A 12,988-nucleotide genomic window follows, 5' to 3' on the forward strand; every position below is an offset into this window, starting at 1 on the left:
TGATTTCTCATTGCAAAATCTAGTAAAGAGTAACATCACAACCACCGTTATCCTTCACACACGCTATGCCGTGTGCACACGACTTTACATTGACATAATTATTACCAACAACAGCAAAAATAATTAGAGGACCTTATTTAGATGTCATTTTTTTTTTAAGAATTTAAATGTAAAAAGATCATGTCATTTATAATATATTCATAATAATAATTAGGAATAATTATTTTTACACTTTAGAACTCATGGTATATTTACATAAATTATCTATATTTTTTAGATAATAATACACATACTCATAAAATACGTCAATATCATTTACACCAATCACTCATACATTTTCAAAAATTATATATACGTTCCTAAAAAGTTGTCGATATTAATATACAAATTACTTGTTTTTGGTTTCAGGGTTGATTTTTGTAATTACAAAAAGTCACGAGTGATTTATATAAATAGATTATAAGTTAGGTTAGAAGGTATAAATATAATTATTTATATTTTTTAAATAACATAATTAAAATAAAGAATCTTTCTAAGAGCTCAAAGATAAACGGCATGTCTTTATTTTCTCAGAGTGCGTTGTAAGATCCCATTTTCTTAATTTTTATTTTATAAATATTAAATTATTTTTAATATTTTTATAACTCTCGCAAATATATTTTTAATGTGCAATAAATATTGTAGGTCAAATCAAATAAATTAATGTGAAAAAACATGATTTTTTATTTAAATTTTTGTTAATATAAGCAAATTTAATAAATTTAAATTAATAAAAAATTTATTTATTAAATAAAAATAAATATTAAGAGTACTATTTATAATTTTTTAAATTACATAAAAATTTTATAATTATATTAAATATTAAAAAGAAGCATAGTGTAATTATCCTTAAATATTAGAAGACTTCTAATATGAAATTAAAACAAAAATTAAGAAAAAGAGAAAGGTAAATAAAAAAAAGAAAAAAGAAAAAAAGGGCATCAAATTCAAGAAAGGAGATTGACAGTCAAGCTCCCATGATTGAGGGCCAATCAATGATGATCTATGACCACTTTAGGGACCTGGTGCTGTACCCAAACCCTCCCCCCTGCCAACCACAAAAGTTCCTGCATCCACAGTGAAAAGTAATTGCCCTTTTCCAAAAGTTCCACCCATAAAATCAAAATTACAGCAGTAAAAAAGAACTAACTCCAAGATTTGATCTTTACTCTAGTTAGAGAGTGTGAGTGAGATTATCATCATTTTCAATTTTCATCCATCCTAATGGGTAAAAAGAAAAAAGACATTTATGATCGCCAACTGGCACTGTGCAGAAGACAACATAGTAGAACAGCTATAAATGCCAGTCATTCTCACCATCAACGACAAACAGTAGATATAAGTGCCCTCTGTAAACTGTTGGGTTGGACCAATCTCCCCCACCCCATCCCAACCCACCCCACCCCCCCGGGGGGGTCTCCTCCTCATTCATCACTTCAATAAATATAGAGCCATCCTTTCACATTTTCCTTCTCCTTCTTATACTGCTCCTTTTGCTTTTGCTTTTACTCCCACCGACGCAGCGCCTGTCTTCGCGCGTAAATAAATACACCAGCTGTTTTTACTGCTTCTTGAGTTGGACTGATAGTTTAGTCGGTGGTTGGTGGATCTGACGGCGGTGATTCCTGTAGCTGCCGAAAGGATGTCGTCGGGAAGGTACATGGCCTACTCACCATCGCCGTCCGCTCCTCACTCTCCGCATATCGGCGCCGCTTCTGCTCTAGTGGAGCAGGAAAAGTAATTTCCTCTTTCCTTGTGATCTTTTATTTCCTTTTTCTCTACGAAGAGCTGTATGTAAGAGATTATCGGTGGATCTTGCGGACTTCAATAGTTCTGTTGTTATGCTGCTAGAGTGATTATATCAGTGGACTTTACTTCAAGTTGGTAATGATTATTTAATTTGATTTCTTTGTGATTCTTCATTTTCTTGCAGAATCTTGTTTCCGCACAGGCTAGAAGTGTAATTCTAAAGTATATGCGCATATCCTTTATACTTGATTTGATGGTGTGTGGTTTGTGAAGTTGGAATTCGTTTTCTGAAAATTATGTTGCTTTTAGATAGCAAGAGATCTTTGGTTCCTGTAACATGATAGAATTATAAGGAGTGGGCGCGCTTTCTTTGTCCCTAGCCTAGATTGATTATGAACTACACACAACCTTGATACAGTAAATCAAAGGTTCTGTTTTGATCCTGTTGATAAAGGTATACAAGAAAAAAGCACCATCAAAACATCTTTTTATTTTTATCTGAAGAAAACAGTATGTTATTATATGTTTCTTTAAATAACCTGTTGATCAAACAAATACCTTAAGTAGTTCAGATTTAATTTATTCTATTATCAAGCAAAACCTAGCAAGATCTTTTCCTTCCCACACCCTCAATCTAATTATATTACATGCTCAATGTCCAGTAGTACAATCTTATACACAATGCTGAACATGTTTCGTTATCTGTAACTGATACTGAGGATGTTATGTCAACACTGACAGGTATCTCTCAGAGTTGCTGGCAGAACGTAACAAACTCAGTCCATTTATTGCTGTGCTGCCAAATAGCTATCGTCTACTGAATCAGGGTGAGTTTATGATTCAAATTTCTGCTGTCCCTTGTGTACACTTAAGTAAGGCTATCTTGAGAAAGCTGAAAGCTTCTGCTTCCAGCATGACATTGAGAGTACCTCGAAATACGCTTGGAGGTCCCTGCCTAAAGTTATTTTAGCATCTCATCTAAACTTGAGGGTTTTCACCCAATCCATTATATGCCATATTATGTATATTATCAGATGGATGAAAATGGATTGAGCGAGGAAGGGATGGGAAGAGGGAGAGAGAAAAAAGAGATGGATTAATAATTGGCAATTGTATTTGGATGTATTGCCATTGGTGTTTTGTTTGTTGATATATCCTTATGGACTTGTGCTATGAATTATCGTTACCTACATTACTTCATGGGGCTGTTTCTTCACAATCCTGCATGAATGCAGAGAGAAAAAGGAGATGGATTAATTAATGGCAATTGTATTTGGATGTATTGCCATTGGTGTTTTGTTTGTTGATATATCCTTATGGACTTGTGCTATGAATTATCTTTACCTACACTACTTCATGCCTACATCGGGCTGTTTCTTCACAATCCTGCATGAATGCAGCGTACCTAGCAAGTTTGCTTGCATTAGAAAATTTATTCTGGCTCTTGATTGGCTGATTTTATAAGACTAATTAAATCCCTTTCTAAATGAAATGAACGAGTTGTTTGGTTATTAGAAGAACCATTTTTCTATATCACCATGTCAAAAATTGCACATCATGCTTTGACCCCTTTAAATTTCTTTACCATCCTTGTAAAATACATCTTTGGACTCGAGGCATAAAGTCTCTTATAGTTGGATAACGTTTTGATACAACATTTATCCCCTGTGCAGAAGAGGAAACCAAACAAGTGGATCCTTTAAATGCTAACATTCTTTCTCGTTTTCAATGTCTTCGAATTTTTTGTTCTGGACTGCTAAAGCATAGGGTTTTTGAGATTTATGTAGAGAAATATTTGCCTGAGTGATGTTTTCAGAAAAGTTAAGTTTGACTGTTGCTTGGCTCAGCAATGTATGTCTGATAACATAGGAACTGAATACTTTTTTTTTGTTTTTTGGCTCGTTATTGATCTTTTAAAGTATCAGCATGCGTGATTATTTGGAATCAAGTGGATTTATTGACAAGAGGCACCAATGTGCCTCTTTGGAGTTTGTATTCCACAACATTTACCATGCTTGACATCCATGCATCCCCAAAGCGGCATCAGATTTATACTAATGCAATTGCAAATTGTATCCCTCTCAGTAAAGTTTTTTTCTTGGTCCCTTGGTTAGGAGTGCCTTAAGGTATATACACAAAAAAGAAGAAGAAAGGGACGTAATTATTGATGTGCTTGCAATGTGTAAGGCTCTTTTTCTGATGCGCAGCTTTAGATGGCAAAAAAATAAAAGGCAGGCCTTTTTAGGAGGATATTTTCATGCTCAGATCATCAAATGTTAACCAAGATGCCTCACCTAAAATTCTTCCTATTTTCCCTTGGCTTTTCTTTTTCCATGTATGCATGAGCTTGATTGGATGGTTTCTCCTGGCACCTTTCTGCGATTTTTGTTTCTGGTGCCATATAGAGGAAATTGCACCACAAGCTATAATCCATGACTAAGAGAGAACTGGGGTTAAACTAATTATGTATTGTTCTTTTCCTCCCAATGTTGGATGTCGTATACAGTAGCTAACTACAGAGTTTTAGGTCTATAATTCTGTCGAATTAAGAACTTCAGTAATATTTCTTTTGTCATTTCTTATGGTATTTGTTCAACATCCTTAACTTTAAGAGATCTCCTTTCTTATTCCAGGGATTTAACTAACCAGTTAACAGTCATATTGTGTCATTGTGGTGACTGCTCGCTAATTTCTTAACCAATGCTAACTGGTACATCTTATTCTTGGAAATTGACCTTTTTGAAGCAGAAATATTGCGTGTAACTACACTGTTGGGGAATGCATCAGTTTTAGAACAAAGTGGGCTTGAACATGCAAGCCCCCTGGCTTCAGGAGGAATATATTCAAATGGAGGAGCTAACATGAACAGATGGGCATCACCATTTCAATCAGATGTACGGATACTAACCATTAACATAACCTTTTGCTTGATCTAATTCTTTACTGTTTTGACAAGGTTTCAAACAAATTTTTACTTTTCATTCTAACTTTATAATTTTATATTTGTGCTTTTAACGTTAATCTTAACTTCTCATCTTGCTGGTAGTTTGAAGCTAACAACTTCAAAGAATGATATATGGAATTAGCTGGCATGTCATAGAGAATTTTACTTATAGTTGATTTGCATCTTATTGTTGCAATGATCTGACATCCCATATGCGACTTATGTTAACCAGCTTTCAGCTTTAACTTCGATTAACATGTGGAGACTACTTTACTGTGGTATAACTATAGTCTTACAAGAAAGATGTTGGTCGTTTTGACTTCAATAAGATATTTGACATTAATTTCTTTTTGGCTAATGAAAGTATCTTCAACTTAACCTAACTCCTACTAACAAATTATTGTGAATGCCCCCATTTCATGTAAAGCATGGTGCTATCTGGGTGTTGAAATTCATTCAACACAAAGGTGGTATGCTGTTTTTGGATCTCGATGTTTTCTTTTGTCAGACAGTTGTTTTTTTTACTTGTATGTTGGCATGCCTCCGTGCAGTTTTGCTCTTCTCACCTTTTAAGATGCTTTTGTTCCTTTCGTCAGCTTCATTCAGTTCGGAAACATTCCAACTTATAATTAAGTGGAACTCAAAAACACGGAGACAGGAAAATCTTTCCACTATTGTTAATGTTTTCCTTTCTTACAATATGTGGAATTAAATGTGCAGTTGTCCAGTATGATGCAACCATCTTCTGTACAGAACTGGCTTGGTTCCCAAGGTAGCTCATCAGGTCTTATAGTCAAGCGAACATTAAGGGTTGACATTCCAGTTGAACAATATCCAAATGTACTAATTCTCCTCTAACTTTTTCTTGATGTGATTTCTTTTGCCACACTTCATTTCACATGTCTTCTCTTTGTTATTGCAGTATAATTTTGTTGGGCGCCTCCTTGGCCCTAGAGGGAACTCTCTGAAACGAGTCGAAGCAACAACTGATTGCCGTGTGCTAATTAGAGGGCGTGGTAGTATCAAGGATCCAGTGAGGGTAATTGGGATATGGCCTTTATCATTGTCCCAGATTGTACGCAATGAATGCATCCATCTGAAAAGTGCAACGGCATTTAGAAGTTATTTGCTATCGTAACCTCTTTCATAGTTTGGAGCATCTGCAATGCTTTATTTATAAATTAGAAATGCTAACTTCAGATAATCTTTTTGCCTTGGCTGAAGTTTAGTGAGTTTACTGAGATGAGATTGATTCACTTGTGCTGCACCTTCTTGTGAGAACTTGTTATTCTTCATGGCGCAGTTGTGAATATAAAAGATTTCTTTGTTTCTTCCAGTTAATGATATGTGTGTTCTTGTGATTTTTCAAATTGAGCTTTAATTTCCAAGTGACATGTTTCGGTACACCTTCAAATGGTTACCTCTGATTGGATTCCTGCATCTGATATGGTTCAGAAATTCTCTTTTTCCTAGTAATTTCTTGTATATTGTCATTGTCTAGATTCAATTGATTAAAAGTGATGTTTACTATTTGATCTGAAGGAAGAGATGATGAGGGGGAAACCAGGATATGAGCACCTTAACGAACCTCTTCACATACTTGTTGAGGCAGAACTGCCAGTTGAGATAATTGATGCCCGTCTAATGCAGGCACGCGAGATACTTGAAGATTTACTCAAGCCAGTGGTAACTTTCACCTGCCCAAGTTGTCCTTTTTTGCCATCCATTCCATTTGTAACATCTTTGCATTTTTTCTTAATTCTTTATCTTACTTTTAGTCTTTGTTGACCCTGTGTATCTAAATGCAGGATGAATCTCAAGATTTTTATAAGAAACAGCAGCTACGAGAATTGGCTGTGCTCAATGGTACACTTAGGGAAGAAGGCTCTCAAATGTCTGGTTCTGTATCCCCCTTCCACAACAGCCTTGGAATGAAGAGAGCAAAAACTAGGGGGTGAGATACGGGCTAAATGTTCATCTGTGCCTCTGAACAGCAGTCCCATAACACAGGTTTTCCTGTGTCAGTCAATGCCTCTAACTGCCATCGGGACACTGGTCCTGTTGAGTGCCAGTTCGATGAGGTGTGCTTTTGTTATACTTTGGAAGATTTACTAGCAGTATATTGTTGGTCAGAGTTTGAGATTATATATGCTTTGGGCAGTTTGGTCAGGGAGTATTCTCCCTCCAACCACTGTTGTATTATTTCATTTTTTGTAAGCTTGTAATGGAGTTGTAGTATTATGGGAATTTGTAAGTCATAAAATGTGATTTTTATAGTGTCAAGGCCGAACTGATTTGTTCTAAATCTCCGGCTTGGATTGTACTCAACGTAGAATTATGATCACAAACACTGTTTAATTATTCTTTCTTGATATGATGTTGAATGAATCGATTTTCTTTTTGCTAATAATGTATGACGGCTCTTGCCATAAACCATAGTGCATGACTGGCTGTTGTGTATCGGCCTTGTAATAGGGGCACTCTCAATGCAGCACATCCTCTAGACTGGGCATGTAGGTGCAGCAGAAGATCCTATTTTTGTTTCTTCTGATGTGCCTCAACTGAGTGGAGTGAATTATTTGCAAGAACGAAAGGATTTTGGAAGAATTGCAGTTGCCTCAATAACATTGTCTTACTCCCTCTCTTTGTTATTTTAAAAAGGATAATTACATTACACTCTTAACCTATGGTTTTTACTTGCACGATTCATTATTACACATGCGCCTAACAAAAATGTCAACATCATTCTCACAAAACCAACCTATTTTTTGAAAAATTACTTACATTATCCAGAAATATCAGATAACATTGCACAAGCTACCTTTGCTGGCTGCTAGAAGGTGGTTCTTGTAATTATACAAAAAATAAACATTGTTTCTGTAAATAAATCATAGGTTAGGGGGTATAAATAACTATTCTTTTCAAAAAAGATTATGTTCTCACACAAAAGTTTGAACAAGAAATCCACCTTAACCAACACGCAGCAATCCGAACTTGTAGTAGAAACAAAGGAAGATCATAAACTGACATTAAGGTTGGCAGCTCAAAAGAATTTTGTGGTAGCACAAATCATTGGACTTCAACATAGTCTATTTACAACAGAAATCTGGTCATAATATGACCTGTTATATGTTAAACTCCATATTTATTGGAAACATGAAAGAGGGCATGTCGACCAGGATCACAACTTTGGGGAAAAAACTGCTGGAAGCTCTTCTGGAGCACAGGCATGACTTGCTTGAGAACTTCTATTCAGGCATCATTCTCCCCCTCGTCATCATCGCCTTCTTCAATTCCAACCCAACGAGTAAAAGCAAAAACAAACTCCTTGAAGTTTACCATTCCGTTTTTGTCCCAGTCCATCTCTTCTGAAAAACAGAAACAAGTTCATCGTGACTGTTTCAAGAAAAGTTGAACATAGATGATAACTGATAGCATGAAAAGACATTTAGCTTTTCTGATCTGCTACCAACTTTTCGTAATTCAGCATATTCAAAGATGCAACTGGTTTTTGGTGGTTAAAAGCACGGTTACTATTGCTTTGAACAGACGACGTTCATATCAAATAGAAATTCTACAATTATGTCATTTAAGAATCAGACTCATTATGATCTGACAAGACAAGAAGTTGTTCAGTTCAATTGACATACACACACACACCCCAAACTTGAATCTATTTCCATATGTGTGCAAACATGAGAGAGAGAGAGAGAGAGCTGACCAAATCTTTTCATGGCAATTCTCCCAGAAGATCGTTCTCCTGAAGTGGTTTCATTTATTGCGTCAACCATCTCATTTTTGCTCACATAACCATCCTTGTTCTTGTCCAAGAACACAAATGCATCAACTAATGTTTCAAAAGTAGCCTCCAGATTTAGCATTCCCATACGAGATTTCTGTCAATGTCAAGGAACAGACAAGCAGTATGCAGATAGACAAAACAATATGTGGGCTACATTGGTGATGATTGTGAAACTACCACCATTGGAAGAATACTGTGCATGGATAAGGGCATTAGGATCAAGGGGCCCTGAACTATAACGGAGAACATTTAGCTTGTATGTCTTAACACATTTGTGACACAGACTTCAAGGGAGGAAGAGAAGATTGACAATACTCCCTCTCAAAGAGAATATATCTGTGCTTTATTAAATCTTTTCTCTTTCCTTCCCCCATGATGTATGCAATGGTGGAAACTATTTTCGTAATTAAAATCAAATGCAACATAATACCTGAATTTGGAAGCAGAAATGAGCATCAATGATGGGAAGGCATTTAAATATACACCCCCACCCCAACAGGAAAAAGGCATTTAATATAACATTATTTCTGACAGAAAAAGGTGAAGGAATAAACAGAGTAGAGTCTGGATACAGCATGCTCGGCAGCTGGATCTTCCTTCAGAAGATAGACAAGGCAAAGAAGAACTATGAATTCATTGAATTTCATCCCCATGTCTTCATTTATATCACATGCCTCAAATAGATCATTAACCTCCTCATCAGTGAAACTGATCTCCAGCTTGTGGAAGCAGTGCTTCAGCTCTTCTCGATCGATAGCACCATTCCCATCCTCATCTATTAAACACAGCAAACTGATTTTATTATAATCAGGACACTACAAATTTCTTGTTCCTTATGGGGAAGAAGTTGGCACTCTACTACAGGATGATCCATTCAAAATGTTATAAGTGAAGGAACGTGTAAAGAAGAAAGTAAAGAATGTCGAAATCTGATACGAAACTACGAGTGATGCACAAGTCAGCAGGATAACACTTTTCTCCCTTCTATTCATTCGTTTATTTACCATTTCATTCTCCGATTCATCACATAAAGATCAACAACATGCAGCCCAACAAGTATGTGCACTCAGATAATACGTACCAAAGTCTTCAAACGTAGCTTTGCATTTCCTTAAGCTTCTGTCAATCTTGGGAAACTTTAAAATAATGCTGTTGAAGGATTTTATAGTACTCCCTTCAACTTCCCTTCTCCGTATTGCCTCATTTATTCTGGCCTCAAGCTTCGTCTCCGACACTGCAGCCTTAGGAGATTCATTCTTTCCAATTACACCTCCCATTTTCAGTTAAAAATTGTGATTGATTTGCAGTTCTGCCGAAAATAAAGAAAATGTGAGGAGTAAGCGAGTATGCTAACACCACTGTATACTACTAAACCATCCATTGCAAAACATGACACAACCACAACCAGCAAAGACATACATACATAGTTTTTAGAAGAACAGATGGAAGCCTGGACTCCCTCCATCCTTTCTATTCATCTTCTTTACAGCAAAATAGTAATAATCATATTAATAAGAAAATGTTCAAGACACAAATCTTTCATAAAACATGGGAAGATAGCAAACCCTGAAAACATATGCAACTGGCCTAATGACATTAGCCCTACACCTAACCCCAGGTCCCAAACAAGACCTAACCCAAATTGCACCTTCTTGCAACTGAAAATTGCCAGTATCTGATAAAGAATTTGGTGATTAGATTATGGCCTCTTCCTCACCAACAAAATGCAAGTTTCAATTAACTGGAAACCGCAAATTTTCATACACCATACTAATCCAAGAGCTTCAAATTATTCAGAAAATTAAGACAAAACTTACATTTTCAACTACTCACGGCTCTATGAGGGCAAAGGGAGCATATCAACTATTTCCTAAGTTCTTATTCCTGTTTTACCAGAGATATCAACATAAAAATTTGTTCTTGGAACAGCAAAGTTGGAAAAGCGAAACAAGTAGCATATGTGAACAAGATTACCAACATACATATGAAGAACCATACTGTGTAGAGAGAGAGGGGGGGGGGGGGGGGGAGAGGGAGAACCTCAAAAGATTAGCTGTATACTGAAACAACACCAGACAAGTAAAAGCTAATGAATTCTTTTATACCCAACACCATACAATACAGGATCAGAATCAGCAGAAGGGGCCTTTACTACTATTTGCCTCTGATCCTGCTCTATTGCCCAAAATACCCTTCTGCCGTAGAAGCTTCTTTCTTTGTGCTGAAAGCTTAATCAGGCTCTGAACCAGACTTTCAGACATAAATTGAAAAAGGAACGATCTTTTTTCTGGGTCTGGCTCAAATGTGAAGTGGGCTTTGATTAATTTACGTTTATGTGTACTAATTATTATTTGAAAAAAATAAAATAAAGTAAACGGGTCAATCAATGGGCTCCAAGATTAGTGCTTTACCCACCACGCACAGTCAGTGGCGGTTCACAGCGGTGGTGGCCGGCTATGTTTCCGGTGAGATCATGCTCCCACAATTTTTTAATAAAATTTTTCAACTTAACACGCTTCTTGCTTTATTCTCCCTCCCGCTTTTCTCCCAGTTTTTTAAATCCGTAGTTGCGATATTTTCGTTGCTTTGATCCCCTAAGTCAAGACACACTCCGACTTCTCTCTGTATTTTATGATTGTTTTATGTGTCGTGAAATGCCGTTGAGTATTATTTTAACTTTCTAAATCAAAGGTACACTAGAAACAATATCTTTTGAATTTGTGTTTTGAGTGTTTTATTTTGTATCTTGGCGATATAGAGAGAAAAATAGAGATAAGTAAGTATATATTGAAAATAAATGATATATTTAAATTTGTGTTTTGAGATAATTTAAAATATTTTAAAATAAGTGATGTAGGTTTAATGTTGGGATTTGGGAGGCAAAAATACTGTTTATTGTCAAATCATTTCTCTTATATATATTTTCTTATATATAAATATTATATGTTTAATGTTTAATATCAAATCCGTGTGGACTTAACCAAATAAAACTTTCGGGATTTTAGTTTCATTATCGATTTTTATTATTTAATTTAAATCTTATGTGAGGGTATATTCCTTTTTTATCCTTCGACACCTTCGATGAATTTTATTTAAGTGACGAATCTATTTGTTAAATAAAATTAAATTATAAGAATACTAAATATAATTATACCAAAACTCAGAAAGAAGAGTGTAATCATCCTTTATATATATATATATATATATATATAATCATACCTCAAAAGGTTGTCGACTTATTTTATTTGCATGAAAAATCAATAATTTTAGTTTTTTCACTCAATCAAATACAAAGACAACAAATGCTGTAATAAATATTTGATTTAATATTTAAGTAATATTAAGAAAAAAATATTTTAGTTTATTGTCATAAAGAACTAATAAGTATGTGTTGCACATCCAAATAAGAGTGCATGATCAATTAAAATTTATAAAATATAATAATTATTTTTAAACTATTATTGGGCTTTATTGAAACTGTTAAGGTCTTCAATTAGGGCCCAATATGGGAAGTGGGCTATCTAATTAAAAAATAATAATTTTTATAGTTTTATTAAATAATTCTTGTCTTCGTTGTATATTAAAAAATAAATAAATTGATATTATATTAATATAATCTTAGTATATCAAAATTTTAAAAAAAATATTAATAAAATATTTATCAAAATGAGTATTGTGTATTTGTTCTAAACTATTTAGTTTAAATAAATAAGAATTACTAATAAGATTATTTACCTGATCGTCGATTTCGATGCAGTAGTTTTTCAGTGATTTTGTTATCTTTTCTTTGACAATTATGTATGGTATTACTAACAAGAAGGACAAAAAAATTGGAGATAAACTATATATATGGGTAATAGAGTAAATAAAAATAAAAAATATACTTTTTTGTCTTTTTCGTCCAATTTGGACATAAACAAAAATGAACTCTGGAAGAGTTTCATGTACATTGAGTTTTACTTTTCTTCCATCTCGTCTCCCTGACCGAATACCAAATTATCTATCAAACATTTATCTTTACTTCCACCCAACCAAAACACAATTTAAAATTTTAAAAATAAATTAGCAACTCCTTATTTTTTTTAATTTTTATAAGCTCCTCATATTTTAGAGCTTATAATATTATAAACATCTTATAAAATATTTCAAAACGCTCGAAAGCTCGCATAACTGAAAAAATAATCAAATAACTGAATATTCGATTCAATTAATAAAAAAAATTTAAAAACATCAAACTATTCAAATTTAATTAAATTAAAATTCATTCAAGTTCATTTTAATTAATAATCAAATCAAACTCAAACACATTAACAATAATTCAAACAAGAATTGGGCGGTGGTGCCCAAATTGCATTGAAAACAAAAAAGGGTTCATAATGAGGGGAGGGGGCGGGTACGCTCTACACTGCACTCATCTGCTTGCTATCTACGCTACCATTTTCAATGCGCCCAAT

General features: G+C 34.5%; 2 protein-coding genes across 3 annotated transcripts; one reads left to right on the top strand and one right to left on the bottom strand.

Moving 5' to 3' along the window:
* Positions 1-1,421: 1,421 nt before the first annotated feature.
* LOC105175026 (KH domain-containing protein At5g56140) lies at positions 1,422-7,093 on the top strand. 2 transcript variants are annotated; one of them, XM_011097325.3, is made up of 7 exons: positions 1,422-1,776; positions 2,530-2,615; positions 4,537-4,682; positions 5,453-5,572; positions 5,655-5,807; positions 6,275-6,418; positions 6,541-7,093. In XM_011097325.3, exons 1-7 carry the CDS (start codon positions 1,682-1,684, stop codon positions 6,688-6,690), a joined length of 894 nt encoding a protein of 297 aa, XP_011095627.1. In that variant the 5' UTR covers positions 1,422-1,681; the 3' UTR covers positions 6,691-7,093. The 2 variants fall into 2 exon arrangements, with proteins under 2 accessions (XP_011095627.1, XP_011095628.1); XM_011097326.3 differs by having other exon boundaries at positions 1,430-1,776; positions 5,655-5,771.
* Positions 7,094-7,732: 639 nt separating this feature from the next.
* LOC105175027 (putative calcium-binding protein CML21) lies at positions 7,733-10,877 on the bottom strand. The gene is made up of 5 exons (XM_011097327.3): positions 10,640-10,877; positions 9,616-9,843; positions 9,107-9,309; positions 8,454-8,628; positions 7,733-8,100 (listed from the first exon to the last, which is right to left on the bottom strand). The coding sequence occupies exons 2-5, from the start codon at positions 9,809-9,811 to the stop codon at positions 7,985-7,987; spliced, it is 690 nt and encodes a 229-aa protein (XP_011095629.1). The 5' UTR covers positions 9,812-9,843; positions 10,640-10,877; the 3' UTR covers positions 7,733-7,984.
* Between the last annotated feature and the right edge of the window lie 2,111 nt (positions 10,878-12,988).

The sequence above is a fragment of the Sesamum indicum genome, linkage group LG12 (genome assembly GCF_026168435.1).
Source record: "Sesamum indicum cultivar Baizhima isolate 11 linkage group LG12, ASM2616843v1, whole genome shotgun sequence".
NCBI classification, from domain to species: Eukaryota; Viridiplantae; Streptophyta; class Magnoliopsida; order Lamiales; family Pedaliaceae; genus Sesamum; species Sesamum indicum.